This window comes from Eptatretus burgeri, chromosome 4 (assembly GCF_056783735.1).
Source record: "Eptatretus burgeri isolate ZD-2024b chromosome 4, Ebu_testis_v1, whole genome shotgun sequence".
NCBI lineage: Eukaryota > Metazoa > Chordata > Myxini > Myxiniformes > Myxinidae > Eptatretus > Eptatretus burgeri.
This window is the reverse complement of record NC_140964.1, coordinates 103,672,832-103,690,283: the sequence shown is the minus strand read 5'-3', so window position 1 is coordinate 103,690,283 and position 17,452 is coordinate 103,672,832. Positions and strand designations below refer to the sequence as shown.

General features: G+C 42.2%; 1 protein-coding gene across 2 annotated transcripts in view; it reads left to right on the top strand.

The window, feature by feature from the left end:
* The window catches only part of CEBPG (CCAAT enhancer binding protein gamma), a 15,090-nt gene extending 431 nt beyond the window's left edge, over positions 1-14,659 (top strand). The window contains exon 2 of one of the 2 annotated variants that reach the window (XM_085879523.1): positions 14,014-14,659. In XM_085879523.1, coding sequence (XP_085735649.1) covers positions 14,023-14,529 — 507 coding nt within the window. In that variant the 5' untranslated portion in view covers positions 14,014-14,022 and the 3' untranslated portion in view covers positions 14,530-14,659. Of the gene's footprint in view, positions 1-14,007 lie in introns of both variants that reach the window. The other variant, XM_085879524.1, reaches the window with a different exon arrangement.
* The last annotated feature ends 2,793 nt before the right edge of the window (positions 14,660-17,452 follow it).

Below are 17,452 nucleotides of genomic sequence, written 5' to 3'. Positions count from 1 at the left end.
ACGAGTACACGGACTCCCCCCCCCACCACCTCCAAACTCTGCCATCTTGTGTGTTTTAACCTCCTTACGACCTTGTTTGTCTCTCCTGTCCGACAGTCATGGTGCTGTAAGAGTTAAAAGGTTCGCAGACGATGTCTAAACGAAGGATTTGTACAGCAGTCCTTTTGGCGCTATCTTCACAAGCTTGGTGTGTGATTCTACCCTCGTATGTTGTACAGTACAGTACAGTATACAGTACCTAATAATTAAAAATCTGTAATTTAACCTCCATTATACCAAAATTTTGGGGGGAGGGGAGACACATGAGCAATAACCTTCTGGACCTGTGCTATTAAAGGGCTACTACCAGACATACATGAGCAATTTTTCTGATGCTGTATTACTGTACATACATGTATATATATATATATATATATATATATATATATATATATATATATATATATATATATATATATATATATATATATACATTATTCACAGCTGATAAAAATTGACCAATTGCGTCACTAGTTGATAGCTCAACTCCTCAACAAATTTTCGATTGCCATTCGAGTTGCTGGAGTGGACCACTGCTCTAGTAGTCTCCACCAATCCAGTTCACAATGTCCCATCTGTGTTCAACCAATATGGCATTCATCGAATATTAAGTCTTCGCCGAGTAAGTATGATTAATCCAACATGGTGCATAAGTAGCGCACTTACCGTTTAGCTATGTGGTCCGGGTTGGATTCCTGACCCGACTAAACTGTGGGATTGGTGGTGATTGGCAGGCTGGGTGTTGCATCATAAAGGGCTGGCAGGATGGCTTACAGAGTACACACACTACCCTCCAAGTTGTTTAGCCTGGGTTAAAATCTCCTCCTAGCTATGAGCCGTCATCCTGGTGTTTCACAGTCAGTAGTATGTGTGCCGTCCCTCTGATTGACGACGTTAAGCAGCTGTCCCGTCCTACGCCTACCTACGTCCTAAAATTCCTACGCCAAATACTTCGTTGAGCGTTATTCATGGTCAGCCAGTTCATGAAAGACTGAGGTCAGAAACCTCCCATGGCTGACCCCACAAGAACATGGGAATAATTTGCGCCGTTCAAGAAGAAGACATCATCACAAAATGAGGTGTCCCTCAGATGGATGTTCACCCGGTTGTTCTACCTGCAAACGCTATTACTGATGGATGTTAAATATCCCATCATGTTCTTCACGAAGAGCGAGCACCGGGACCCTCAACAACTGACAAGTTCTTTCCTTAACTGTGGACAGCAAGTGGTCTCATCCTTGATATTCCATTTGACAACCAGATTGCTTGCTATTTCAGAGTGTGCTTGCTGTGCTGGTAGCAGCTCCCACACGATTAACAAATTCACGTTCCAAGATATAGGCACGTCACGTATGACCGGCCACCTTCAGCTATTAAATGGCAAAAACCAACTGGTTATGGGCAAGTAGACGCATGAGGGAACTTTGAAATTGATTTTTAAAAATAATAATGGAAAATGTTTTTGAGACGTCAGATCTATGGAATATAAAAGCTGCAATATTTCAAAAAAAAAAAATTTCGAATATAAGTTGCAGGGGTACCCGGCATTGCCCAGTGCTATTCGAATCTCGTTAGCATTTGGAAGAAATCCAATTTTTTTTTCTTTTTGGGGGGGGGGGGCTAAAACATTATCCTTCACCCACTAAGGAATCATTTAATATCACCTTTCACATAACTACAAAGTACAAAGGCTTAAGGCATTAGAGAGCGATTAAAAAAAATCCAAAAACCTCGAGTTTTTTTGGATTTATTTATATATTTGACCACACTATTAAGGCAATATCTCTCGGATTTCAGCAGAAACCTTTTAGAACACGGTTTCTGATGTATTGTGTTTACAAAGGCTTTATCTGCACAGGTCACTACTCCAGTGACAGGGTGCTTCCAAAACAACCCCCAGGCAAATAATTTGGAATTTGGTCGTGATAATGGGACACGATGACCTACTCTGCCAAAAGGTACTGTGTGATCTTTGACATCGACACTCAAATGCCAGCAGTCTGGACAGATGACTTAACCTCCCCTCTGAAAGGATGTAGTAGTTGATCCATGATGCGAAGCACCCAAGGTACTGTAGGTTTGGCATTTAAAAAAAAAATATGGGATCCAACCCTTTTGGGGAAAATGAACTCGGATCGTACAGCTCAGTGATGAGTTCACAGAATAGCTTGTATTCTGTCAGCCATAGCTTTTATCATGGTCTTGATGTAATGCATATTCAACAAGAAAAGACCAAACAGCGATTGCAGACCCTCGCCAGGACTTGTTTTGTGCGGTGTCGGTGGAGTTTTGTGTGGTGTATCTTCTGTGGTGTTTGTGTACTGGTGTGTAACATAATTAATAACAGCATAACTAGAACTGTCACTTTATAGCTGCTGGCAGTGATGACCGGGTACCAAGATGTCCCACTTGAATGGAACCCCACTTTTATTAGACACCTGACCCCTGACCCATGACGTTTTAAAAAAATATTATTCAATTAATTTACAATTTGATTCAAATATGTTCAACTCAAATCAAATGGAACACTAAATAGGTACAGTCCTGCGTTGGAGTAATCAGAAGGAATGCAAACAAGCAAAAAGCAAAGACGAAGTCATGGTGAGGAACCTGAATATGATTCACATTTCAGCTGCTACTCCTCAACCCTTAAACCCACCCGGGCAGAGCCTAGTGAGCCTTATTCAACAAATATAAAAATGAAATAACAAGAAGAACCCAGATCAAAAAAATAAATAACTCTGGCTGAGAGACTATGCATCCGATCAAGTTGAAATTTAAAACATATATCCCCCATCACGACTCGATCATAAATGTGAAGTTTCACGTCGATTGATTAAGCGGTTCCAGAGAAAACATTTAATATTTTATTCAATCCAATATGGCTGCCAAACCATGTGACCTTTCAATTATTCCTCAACAAACTTGTACACCCAAGGCTTGGGGAACATTTGTGTGAAGTTTCCCCTCGATCTGTCCAGCTGTTCTGGAGAAGAAGATTTTTCATAGGTTTTAGAGTAAATCCAATATGGCTGCCAAACCATGTGACCTGTGATGTCATATATGTGAATCTTTTGTTCCTCATGGTTGAGCAGTCATACGTTTAAAGTTTCGCCTCGATCTGTTCAGCCACTTCAGTGGAAAAGATTTTCGAAGTTAACAACAACAAAAAGAAGCAATATGGCTGCCGAATCACGTGACTGATGATGGCATCACGTTTTTTTTCTCTGGACCATTTTATCCTGAGATGACGCTCAAAAATCTTCATACTGATCAGATGTACCGTTCTACATATGCAATTATGACATCATAACGAAAGCACCTATGATGTCATAAAAATGTCACACTTATTTCCCATGAGGAGGAAGCTCTTTCCAAGTACCAAGTTTCAATTTTTTCCTTGGTGTGGTTTCAGAGACACAGAAAATGTTAAAATTCTTGTATCTGGATTCGGATCTTCACCAAAATCAAATCGATTCTTCCTCGTCACACACCCAACCTGTCCACCAAGTTTCGTCCAAATCCGTCCATAACTTATTGAGATATCCTGCTCACAGACATACAAACAGATAGACCGGGGTGAAAACACAACCTCGTTCACCTTCGGTGGTGGAGGGAAAAGGTTCGGCACAGATAGATGATGAGGATGAGGATTGTGAAGCTCTCGTGGTCTTTTGGCATTTAATATTTAATCTCATGCATGTTGGCCTCTGGGAGGGTATTTAACATCTGAGCACACAAGGCCTGTGTTAGTCCCCGATGAAAGCCACTCTGTGGGGTGAAATGTTGGATTTCCTGAGTGTTTGCCCTTTTTGGGAGAAAACCTCAAGTTGGTTGTTTTCTTCTCTCTTCTTACCTCTGCCACCGGAGGTGTAAGGAGGTTATGTTTTCACCCCTATCTGTCTGTTTGTTTATTAACACAGGTATCTGCACAGATTGTCTGTCTGTCTGTCTGTGTGCATGATATTTCAAAAATATATATTTGACGGATTCAGACGAAACTTGATGGACATGTTGGGTGTGTGACAAGGAAGAATTCCTTCAATTTTGGTGAAGATCTGAATTTGTAAAAAAAAAAAGATTCTTCACCATTGAGAGAGAGGGCTAAACCGATATGAAGCACGATACTTACCCTTGCCGAAGGAGAGGGTATTGCGTTTTGGTCCGTTTGTTTGTTTGTTGGGTGGTCGCGAGACTACCGTTATTCTCAGGTTTTCCATCTGTCTGTATGTATGTAATGGACAGCTCTGGAGGCCAGAGGAGTTAACCGATTTTGATGAAACTTGACTGGTAGGTTCATACCAGGATCTAGTTGTATGCTTTTGAGCACCGTTGCTATGGACGCCGCCGTTAGCCAGCAATGGGACTTTGAAATTTTTGAAAAAATCCAAAAAATATTTATATATATATATTTTTTCCAAAATCAAAAATCGGCTTCCGCGCTTTTATGCGCACTATAATCAAACTCTTTGCCAAAAAATTTCAGCCCGATCCGTCAAAAACTGTATGACTAGTATGCAATTATATAGCGACCACCCATGTCGCCTACCAGCTTGTCTGTCTGTTTGTTTGTTTGTCCGCACAGAACTTTCGTGTTTTTCTCCGCAAACGCTTCTCAGATTGAGACGAAATTTGCACCATTGATGCGACGACTCATGTAGAATGTTTTAATCATAATTATGGGGTCATAGTTCACCTGGTGTGGCAGCCATGTTGGGAAAGTGGAAAATCTTTTGACCTCTTTTTCTCTCAAACCTCACCAAGGAACAAATTGAAACTTGCTACATCGCAAGTACTCCTCATGGGAAATGAGTGTGATTTTTTTTTAATGACATCATAGGTGTCTTCGTTATGACATCATAATTACATATGTAGATCACTGCATCCGATCAGTATGAAAATTTTTGACAGTCATCAAGGGATAAAATGGTCCACAAATATTTTGGATGGTGTTTTGGATGGTGGATGATGCCATTTTGGATGGCGGATGACGCCATCCAAAATGTTTTTATGGACTATTTTATTCCTCGACGACTGTCACGTGATTTGACAGCCATATTATTTTGAAAAAATAAAAATAAAAAACCTTCAGAAATCTTATTCTCTGAAATGACTGAACAGATCGAGGTGAAACTTTATACATATGACCACCTGTCCATGAGGAACAAAAGGTTCACACACATGATGTCGTAAGTCACCTGGTTTGGCAGCCATATTGGATTTACCCTAAAATGTATAAATAGCTTGTTCTCCAGAATGGCTGGACAGATCAAGGGGAAACTTCACACAAATGTTCCCCAAGGCATGCATGTACAAAGTTGTTTAGGAATAATTGATAGGTCACATGGTTTGGCAGCCATATTGGATTTAAGAAAAACATTAAATAATGTTTTCTCTGGAACCGCTTAATCAATCGAAGTGAAACTTTACAGTTGTGATCTAGTAGTGATGGGGAATACATGTTCTAAATTTAAACTTTATTTGACACATGGTCTGGCAGCCAGAATTATTTAATTTTTTGATGTGGTTTAAAATTATTTATTTATTTATTTATTATTGTGCATTTATTACCTTCGCATTCTGCGAAAGGTTATGTTTTGGTCGCTGTGTATTTATTTATTTGTGAATATGTGTGTTTGTTTGTTATTCGCATAACTCGGAAAGTATGAAACCGAATTGCATGAAATTTGGTGGGATGATTCGTGAGTATCCAAGGACGATTTGATTAGATTTTGGGAGCGATCGGGTCAAAGGTCAAGGTCATGAAAAGGTCAAAAACACTCTTTTGAGCATAACTTCCTTCATAATACAGCTATCGACATGCAACCACCGCCATATTGTTCCATGACGAGATACCTTTCGGATATGTAGTGTCGGATTTGACGTAACGTCATCGGAAGTGCGTCCAAATGACGTCACAAGATGATGTAAATTTTCAATTTTCGATCTCATCAGTTTTGATCATACCGTTTTGTAGGACTTACCTTACGGATGTCACACACCAAATTTGACTTCGATCGGACTGACCGTTATGACGTCATTGACGTTTTTCAATTGTGGCTAAAATGTCCTGATATTTTACATTCAAATATCTATATAATTTATAAAGCAAAGTCTCCCAAATCCAGGCATTAGGATCAGTACCAAAATATCTGTTTATTGATGTACAGGTTTTGCCAATTAACTCTGTAGTCAAGGTCAAGGTCACACTCATGGTCAAAATATACTTGTAGGCATAGCTTCAGATTTAATAGAGCTATTGACATGAAACCAACGTTAAAACGTTCAGTGAACTACGAGCTTTCAGAATGGTAGTCCCCGATTGGACGTGACGTCCCCGGAAGTGCGTCAAAATGACGTCATAAGATGACGTCATTTTTCAACTTTTTAATTTTTCAGTGTTTATCATTCCATTTTGTTGGACTGCCTTCAAGGAGGTTACACACCAAATTTGACGTCAATCGGACTGACGGTTGTGATGTCATGGACGTTTTAAAATGACGTTTTTCAAATGTGCCCGGAAAAAAGTCGCGGCGGCGAAGGTATGCGCTTTACCGAGTGCCCGTTCTAGTTCATTTATGAAAAAGCAATCGGAGATTGCAGACCATTGCCAAGACTTGTTTTGTATGGTGTTTGTGTAGTTTGTGTGGTGTATTTTGTGTGGCATTTGTGTTCTGGTGTGTCGCATAATTAAACAGAGACATAATTAGAATTGCCACTTTATAACTGCTGGCAGTGAGGACAGGGTACCAAGACATCCTGCTTTGATGCAACCCTGCTTTGATCAGACACTTGACCCTGACCTGTGACGTTAAAAAAAAAAATTATTCATTATTCAATTGAATTTAGAATGGGATTAAAATAAATTCAAATCACATGGAAGACCAACTCGGTACAGTCCTGCATCGGAGTAATCAGAAAGAACCCAAACAAGCAAAAATCAAAGATGAAGTCATCAGGAGGAACCTGGATATGATTCGCATTTCAGCTGCTACTCCTCTACCCTCAAACCCATCCAGGCACAGCCAAGTGAGCCTTTTTCAAAAATAAATAAATACAAAAGAACCCAGATCAAAAATTTAATAATTTTGTCTGCCAGACCATGTGTCCGATCAAGTTGAAATTTAAAACGTATTCCTCATCACTATTAGATCACATTTGTGAAGCTTCACATCGATTGATTAAGCGGTTCCAGAGAACACGTTATGTAATGTTTTTCTTCAATCCAATATGGCTGCCAAACCATGTGACCTTTCAATTATTCCTCAACAAACTTGTACAACCAAGGCTTGGGGAACACTTGTGTGAAGTATCCCCTTGATCTGTCCAGCTGTTCTGGAGAAGACTTTTTTTATAGGTTTTAGGGTAAATCAAATGTGGCTGCCAAACCATGTGACCTATGACATTTTATGTGTGAAGGTTTTGTTCCTCATAGATCGGCAGTCATATATGTAAAGTTTTGTCTTGATCTATTCAGCCACTTCAGAGAAGATTTTTTGAAGGTTTAAGAAAAAACAAACAATATGGCTGCTGAATAACGTGACCGATGACATCATCAAAAAACTTTTTTGACCATTTTATCCCGAGATGACCCTCAAAAAATTTCACACTGATCAGATGTGGTGTTCTGCATCTGCAATTATGACGTCACAAATAAGGCACCTATGATGTCATTAAAAAAAATCCTACTCATTCACCATGAGGAGTACTTGCCATTTTCCAAGTTTCAATCTTTTTTTTCTTGGTGCATTTTCAGAGATACAGAGGTCCGAAGTTTTTCCATTTTTACAATATGGCTGCCACACCACGTGACCTACAACGTCATAATTATGATTAAAACATTCTACATGAGTAGTCGCACCAATGATGCAAGTTTCGTCTCAATCTGACAAGCAGTTGTTGAGAAAAATACGAAAGTTCTGTGCGGACAAACAAACAAACGGACACAAATGCAATATCCTATCCTTTGGCGAGGGTAAAAGGAGGACATGGAGCAGAGTTAACCCGATATAAACTTTGACAATCTTCTTTTAACTTATATTATACACGTTGCAGGCACCATCAGACGCACACCCAAGGAAATTAGGGATAGCCAGAGACAGGAGAAGCAGTTGAGGTGTAAACGCAACCTCTGTTGTACCTGGCGCAGTCGACGGACATACGCAACCCAATCGCTTAGTTGTGGGAAGGAGGGAAGAAAACTGGGGTGTCTATTGTGTGTGTGACTGGGAGGTGCAAAATGTGGTGCAATGTAATGCAAGAGGAAGTGTGAAGAGGTGCGAATTGGTATGCTCTTTCAGTGATGTGTCCACAGTGGACGAGATAATCAGATGGGAGAGAAAGACGTGTGAGAGATAGCTTGACGGGGCCTGTAAGAAAGTCTGTAAATGTGTTACTTATGATGATGACTGTGGAATGCCGTGGGAGCTGAGCACCGATGACCCGCCGATGACCCGACAATGACTCAGTGCTGTTTGCTTGGCCCATGCTCGCGCTGCCCTCTCAGCTCAGCTTCCGTTTGGCAAGACACCGATGCCGACGCTCGACTCGGAAAAGACTTTGGAGTCTGGACAAAGGACGAAAGACCAAAAAAGACGAAAGACTCTCATTCGCTCTCTGCATCTCCTTTTATAGAGCCCAGGCAAAAGAGGAGCCAAAGAACGGACCACAAGGCTCTTTAGGCATTTCCACATGTCCCCATTGGTACGTAGACGCCACTCCGAGAAGTAGTCCTGCCCCGCCATACCCCAAAGCCGAAAACGGCCTTATTCACTCTCGGGTTCAGCCACACAACAGAGCTCTGTAATTTCGATGGGGCGAGGGTTTACGGGAGCGCTCTCCAGCCACGAACGTGCACTGGACTCCAACTGAACGCTGTTAGTTAGCGGAGCACCAGAGCTATCCATATGTCGCTGAATTCGAGCTTCATGCCGAAGTATTCTGGCTTGCTGGCACCTGCTATGTCGTTCATTCCCTGTCATTCCAGATGACCGTTGTGAGCGCACAGGGACCTGAGGGCAGTTGTGGTGGTTATGGTGAAGTGGGGGAAGCACTGTGGCATCTGCGGTGAAGTTGTTGAAGCGTTGCAAGCGGTTGAGGCGATTGTGGTGATGACGTTGAAGTGGTTGGTAATGATTGTGGAATTCGTGGTGAAGAGGTTCGGCGTAGGTTGTTGTGGGGATTTTCATTGTGGAGTGATGATGAGTGTGGTGAGGGTCCGAGGTGAGGTGTCGTTTGGTTAATGACACATCGTTTGAACGGGAAACGGTGCGCGTATGCAAATGAGGCTGCAGTGATATTTGTCATTCCTGCGGCTCCTTGGGTAGGTAGCATCACTAATCTGGCGTGCGTGCATGCCTGGCGAGGTTTGTGTGTGAAATAAAATGAATGGAATAAAATAAAAATAAGGGATTGCAGACCGAACTAAAAGCCCTACGCAACGCATCTTGTCCCGTTAACTAACTTGACATTTGAATACATGTTGTGTGCTATTGCCTTGGGGGAGTGGGGGAGTGCTGGGGGGGGGCAGAACCGCAACATTGTGTTTCCTCAAGTTTTTTTTTGTTGAAACAAAAATATTCTGCCCATCTTGGCATTTCCTTCCTTTGGGGGAAGTGAGGGGGGGGGAGGATGGGGTGGTTCAGTTGGAATTATCCAGGCTATAGAACCAAAATGTATGATATATGCACATAAGCAGTACACACATGTGTTTGCTTCATGGACGTAACCCGGGTTTTTATTTATTTATTTCCGGAGCGATCAAAGCAGTGGTCTGTTGCCTATGCACCGCCCAAATAAGGAAGCTTCAGAAGAACGTGTTTCACCTTGGAACAAAATCGCCCATAGGGTGGGTACTCTGCTATGGTATTAATCTATCTATAATTCCAGCAATGTGTGTGTGTGTGTGTGTGTGTGTGTGTGTGTGTGTGTGTGTGTGTGTGTGTGTGTGTGTGTGTGTGTGTGTGTGTGTGTGTGTGTGTGTGACCGCTATTTCTCAACAACCACTGGTCCGATCTAATTGAAACTTGCCAGCTATATAGCTGGGGACCTGAGTATGTGCCTCTTCAAGGGTTGACATTAATCGGACAAGTGCTTCCCAAGTTATGGCCATTTATTTACCAAACCAATGACAAGACACGTTGCTGTGTAGGCGTGGCTGCGTAGGCCGGTGGGCAGCCGGCTGACGATGACGTCATGGGCCGTGCCGGTTACGATGGGGGATCGATCGGCGCCTTAGTTACCGTGGCGTAGGAGCGGCAATGGTCAATGGCAGCGAATGTCATGACAAGCAAAGACAGAGAGGTAAACTTGATTTTAATTTGGATTTTAATTAACTCTGTGTGTGTAAGTATCACAGCAGTTGCCACTTCAATGCAAGTGATAATTCGTGGAATGCCTGTGAACATTCCGTACGGGCACGCACCACTTCCGGATAGTGATGACTTCGTGTATTCTAATAATGTCTCGATTTCTTATGCACATTTATAGGTCAACACAATGCCCCAATCCAGTCGTCGTTTATGAGAGCGAAGGAACGGACTGTGCGGTTGTTTGAAAGTTTTTGTTTTTTTTTGGTTTGCACTTACGACCACGCACGTACGGCCACGCACTTACGGGCACGCACATACGGGTACACGAGAGCAAAGGAACGGCCTGTGTGGTTGTTTCTGGGACACAGTTTGAAAGGTTTTTTTTTTTTGCACCTACGGCCACGTACTAGTAATCTTAAATGTAATAACATGTCCCCCGCTACCCCCCAACTCCGCAACCCCCCCCCCCTCACACATACACACACCCTGGCTGCTCCCATAGGGAGCAGATGTTTCTCATTGATTTATTGATAAGATAAATCGAGGGACACAAAATATACCAAAAGAGCATTTCTCGCAACATCAGCTCATCAACAGCAGCTCAATATTAATCCAAAACTTGCAAACGGTGAGTGATTTAAAGTGTTCTTTATATTTGGTATACCATTTATTGTAAAAATGGCTTAGTTCGCTTGATTTTGGCAGAGAGCCATTCTGCTGCTGCCACAGCTTTATATTGCCACAAGGATCACATGTCGATTCACATGGTCATCGTAGTTTGCATCTCTAATTTGGGATCTACTTTGGTAAACAGGCTCCTCATGAGGGATGCCTGAAAGTGAATAATTATTGCGTTCAGGATTGGAACCTCAGGATTTACTCAACAAATTAGCAAGACTGTGTATTATTGGTCAACAGCTACTTATGCATGCAGGTACTGATTAAGTGTGTTTGATCGGGCTACATTTGAACACAGCAACAGACCAATATGCGCACGATGAATAATTCACGACCGATGTACGACTTGGGGTTTGTGGAAGGCTGTACTTGGACCCATCCCTCTTAGCCCAGAGCCATTTTCAGAATTTGGTACATTAAATTATTTCAATAATGTCATGTAAATGGTACAATACCAGTTACAACTGCCTTTATCAGGCTAGGAACAACTAAGCAAGCGGAGTTTTTACACTTTTTTGTTAGCACTTGAAACGGAACAAAGTACAACGATATCCCCGCGTATAGTGCTTAATAAGCCATTTTTGCAAATGTCTGAGTATCCATGTTTGCACTGCGTCAACAGAATTACTACTTAGTAATGATGCGAGTACTGTAATGCCTGGTGTTGATTTAATGGTTATGGTGGTGGGCTTGGGATCCCAGGATCCTGAGTTCAAATCCTGCTTGGCTGTTGAATTAATACCAGGTGGGGTTGACTCTACCTGTGATCCTTCTGAGGTCAGCAAAATGAGTGCCAGCTTTCTGCTATCCTTTGTTGGAGTGGCGACCTCTCCGGGATTGTGCCCATTAGCCAAGGGGCAGCACTTAGGTCAGCAGCAACCTTCTGCACAGAGTATGGTCCTGATGGATGTAAGTCCTGATGGATGCACGTAATATAGTATGAAATCCTCTTGGAATCCAGGTCAAATATGCATCAAATAGATTTGTGTTTTTGTAATAATATAAAAAAAATAAACAGCCATGAGTAATCAAGTGCAGTGAAAGAATCAAGTGAATGGGATATATGAATCATCTGAGAATTGGGTGTAAATCTCCGAATGATTTCAAGGTAGACAATTGGCCGACACTGGCCAACTTGTTACTTTCAGCATTTTTCTTGGGGTTGTGTGGAACTTGAAATGTTCTTTACAAGCTTCGTCGGCTTGCAGGTTTTACAAAGACGTATCCACACCCTTCGCTCTCACGCACCTGAACCACCCGTTGTACCTTCACTCAATGATCAAATGTGTTTATGGTGTTTACTCATTGGCAAAAGGTACAAACATGTAAAATCTGATACGGCTGATTCCCCCCCCCCCCCCCCCCCCCGTGACATGCAGTATATGCTACTTAACATAGGAGGTGGCAAACATTGGCTAATTTTGTCCCACCCATGTAGACAAAGTAGTATCATGGATTCCTGATTTAATCAAGACAGCTCTTCACCACCATTTCAGATCATCCCCCATCCAAAACCATGATCTTTTCTACCCCCTTATGTCCCTACCCCGATGCCCACCTCTTTCCAAATTTCCAGTTTTTCCTTCCTACGAGTTTCCTTCTGTATCCATCTTGTCTACCCCATGCGTCCTCCCATACCCATCATTTTTCCCCACACCCATTATTTGTCCAAGTATCCCTCTATTTTGTCCTACAACACCACTGTTAATGTCCTGCCCCCTTCTCTGTACTCTTTCACGAACGTTGACTCTGTATACAGACTGGCATGGTAGTCTCGAGGTTTGCACACTTACCTCTGAGTTGTCTAACCTGGGTTTGAATCCTGACCAAGCTATAAACTGTCACCCAGTTGTTTTGCAGGCAGGGAGATGCGTCAATGTGTGTGTGTGCTGTCTCTCAGATGGACAGTCCCTTCTGCCAGCATTCGTTGGTGGCTGTTAAAGATCCCACGATGTCCTTCGTGAAGAGTAGTCAAGCTACCGCCGGCACCCAAAACATTCCAAATGCTTCCTCTAACCTACAGGGGGCGCTGCATCAGTGGCACAGCTTCACACCCAGAAGATGATGCTGCCCATAGCAAGGTGTTGCACATCAAAGAAGAAGAAGAAGAAGAAATATGTCTGCGAGAGAGAGAGAGAGAGAGAGAGAGAGAGAGAGAGAGAGAGAGAGAGAGAGAGAGAGAGAGAGAGAGAGAGAGAGAGATAGAGAGAGAGAGAGAGAGAGAGAGAGAGAGAGAGACACAGATAGAGATAGAGATAGAGATAGAGATAGAGATAGAGATAGAGATAGAGATAGAGATAGAGATAGAGATAGAGATAGAGATAGAGATAGAGATAGATATAGAGATAGAGATAGAGATAGAGATATATATTTGCATCAGCAGCATTTTTTGAACGACAGCTTTATGACCTCTTTCGGTGTGCAAAGTAAATAGATGTTTGTATCTCCTATTTCACACTTATTGAGAGTTAATGTAAACACATGCTATACATTTTTATACAGTTCGTTTTTACTCACAGTATTAGCAGGAGAAAAAAAAACTTCTTTAAAAAAACTTTTATGATCAACAGCTTATAGTCTTCTTCTACTTCTTCTACTTCTTCTTAAGATTGGAGGATAGCATCATTGGCTGAAGGTGTGGCTGTGTCACTGATGCAGTGCCCTCTGCTGGTTAGGGCAGGAACTTGTCTTCTGTTCAGGGTGCCAGAAATAGCTCGCCTCCTCTTCACAAAGGACACCGTGGGATCTTTAACAGCCACCAACGAATGCTGGCAGACTGGACACCCATTTAATGTCCATGCGTGGGTCATCCTGTTATGGGGTAGCTGCGTATTAAAGGCGAAACATTGCTGATCGTGGAATATTTTTGGAATATTGTTGGAATATTTTGTAACACAACCATAGTTTCAAGACTTCCACTTTCTTGCTAATTCCATGTCTTATTTGCGTAGCTAATGCTTGACTTCCTTTATGATGTGAGGCACAGAGCACAGAAATGAGTGGTGGAGAGATGGCGGAGAACAAGGAGTGTCTGGCCACTTCAAGTGAAGCAAGCGACGGGGCCCTTCCGGACCACCGTGAGCCCGGTGGTCGTAAGATGCGCAGCAGCAGTGCGGGCACGTTGATGGACAAGTCTGGTGAAGACTATCGGCGCCGACGAGAGCGTAACAACATGGCAGTGAAGAAAAGCCGCATTCGTAGTAAAGAGAAGGCCGTGGAAACGCAGCAGCGTGTCAATGAGCTGAAGGAGGAGAACGAGAGGTTGGAGGCGAAAATCCAGACGTTGTCGAAGGAGTTGACTGTCCTCAAGGAGCTCTTTTTGGAGCATGCGAGAGGTGGCGCTTCCAGTGAAGGATCATCCGAGCCTCAAGAAGCAACTGCGACCAACAAAGGAAGTTCAGGAACGAAAGAGGCCGGAGGTGGAGGTGGAGGTTCAGAGGTCGGGGCAGATACTGATGGGCGGATATTGAGAGATAATGTAATAACATCATCAGAGGCCTAACCATTTGTTTTAGTGGATGTGTGGGTACCAAATATTCTCATTGTGGTTTGGTCGTTTAATTGTTTAGCATGATTTCATCTGACTCTGAGTCGGAGTGACACACTTGCTGTCATAAAACCTTTGCATCTGATATGTGTGAGGGTTTTCAATGATATTGTAACGATATTTCTCAAGCTTCCACACTGAAATTGATCTCCGTTACATGCTGTATGACGTCGTTTGAGTTCGGCAGGCTGGCCAATTGACACTTCTTTGGTAGCAGGTAAAGTTGAAGACCAAGTCTGAACTTTTATGCAGATGTCCCCAGGACTGATTGACGTGCAAGTGCAGTTCGACCATGTTGATTACTTGTGCCACTGTGCTGTGCGGACGCACATCGAGAGCACATTTCTCATCAAGACCCCGAGACAGCGGAATGGAATATATTTTCCTTTATAATATCCTTTTTTAAAAATTTTACTTTTTCTATTGCAATTTTGTTGTCTTGTTCTTCAATAGATATTTGTTGAACTGGAAGTTGAATCCTTCCCCCCCCCCCCTTAAAAAACAACAACAACAACAAAAAAGCATTTTTATCAACCCTTCATTTGAGGCCGAATTAAAAATACAAATTATTAAGATCATTCCATTATATCTCTGATCTATATATTATATATGCAAAGGGGGGGGGGATGAAGAGTGGAGAGGATAGGGTAAGAAAGGGAGGGTATGTAGGTTGAGGGTGGGGGTGGGGAGGCTGAGGAGGTTTAAAGAGAGGAAAAGAGTAAGGATAGAAGGAAGGGGGAGTTGGATATAGGGGTCACATGTAGGGTGGGTGTTGGGATCAAATATTCCGCCATTCTCTCTTCCTAATATGTAGATGGCCCCTGGGGAACGAGGGGGAGGGGGTAAGGCTTCGCTCTCAGCAGAGGTAAGACCAGCAATATAATTATAATCCAAGAAAGCATTATAATGTATTAGCATTTTCAGCTTTGTACTTTATTGAGGACATCACATTAAAAAAGTCGTTTCTCATCATACCAAGCAGATGCAGACAGTATAGTTCAGCTCTGTATATGTATATTATAAGACATATTCAGGTGTTGAATTCACTTGTTGAAATAATTTTCACAAGTGTAGACTTCTCTTAATGAAGAATGTCCAGTTTGGCTTCCTTTTTGTGGCTCATTCCTCTCTACGCACCAGTAAACTGACATTCCAAAAGAGAGCTCACTGTTTCATGGCTTGTGGGGATTTAAGCGGTGCAGTCAGTATGGTTAGACAAGCCAGGAGGGATGAAGTTGGGAACATTGGAAATGTCACTTTAAGCTTGTTCACTTACAGCCATGCTGTCCTGAAGACATCACTTGTTGAGATCAGAATCATCCAGCAGCTTGTGCAAGTGTTTTCGACTTCCTACTGCTTTGACTCGTCCATTGTGCTGATGGCGCCGCTCATGTGTGGTCCGATATTAATGCATGGTTTTATTTTTTTATATATTTTTTTGTGTTGTTCATTATTATTTTATGATTTTGTTTGATATTAGGATTAATTTGGGGATTAGCATCATAGACTGTGTGGCTTGATGTGAGTTTGGAATTCACACTTCATTGCCAATGACAACTTTCATTCCCAAAGTGATGTTGGAGTTGTGTGAAAGTTCTATCGAGAAGGTGGGTGGGGGTTAAGAGGGTGTTGGGGGGAGGGGGGGGTAACTTGCCTTTTCTGGCAGCTAGGTCCAAAGCTATATTTATTGTGTTGAGGTGTCCTTGACTATCATAGGTTGTATTTGTATCCATCAATGCAGTAATTTACCGAAGTGATGGTGGGAATGCAGTTAAGTGAAGACCTGTGCTTTAATGAAGGATTTGAAGGTTGGCTTTTAGGGGTTGTTGAAGCCTGGTGTTGGCTTAACGGTTAAGGTGGCTGGCTTAAGATCTTCGGGTCCTGAGTTTGAGCCCCTGTCGTGCCATAATAACAGCAGGTGGGTTGACTCAGCCTGTTATCCTTTCGAGGTCGGCCAAATGGGTATCACCTGACTGAGAAGAATGAGCCATTCGAGTATCCTGCATCAGAATGGTGACCCCTCCAAGATTGTGCCCCCTAGCCGAGGGAAAACTGCCCCGGCAACCCTATGTGTCTGTAGATGCAAAAGAAGTGCTTCTTCTTTTTCTTTTTCTTAAGATTGTCTATGAGCAATATTTATCATCAGGTGAAAAAGAAAAAAAACTTTCAACCTTGATCCTTGAGTGTGATCTAAAAATAAAAATGTTTGTGACAATACACAATGAAACTATTCATCCAGGCTGGCAAGTGTCGGCCTATCTTTTAAGGGCCATCTTTATCACATATGGTCCAGTAATACATGTTTTGACCTTCCCTCCCTTTACTCTTCTGTCTATCTCTATTTCTTTGTTTTCTCATACAAAACCTTGTCCTCAATTTGAAGATGTCCAGTTTTTGTTTTTATTTTTAAAATAGGTTTAAAAAATATTTTGTCAAATTTGATTGTTAAATTGATGACATCATGACGCGTCATGGGTATCACTAGCATGAGTAGGATTATGTCATTAACTATGTACACAGATAATACAAATTATGGACAGCTGAAATGTGCCTCGTCTGGAAAGTTTACCAATAAAACGTCACACGAATTTGTGACTGCTTTTGTAATCCCAATCCAAGTTGCTACGTTGACTTACCACTCAGAAAATATAATATATGAACCGCCATACGCAAGGATTGAGAGCCGTGACAGCGCTTGTCCTGGTGCTGTCCAGCTGTATTTCTTCACACGGTGTTTTTTAATTTGGAAAGTTAAATTAGGCCCAACAATGTCTTCACCTACACCATTGTACTTGATAATTTGAACAACAAATATGACATTAATTGTGCTCCTTTGTCTCCAGCAGTTTTTGTCAAATTTGAAGGACGGTTGGTCAGA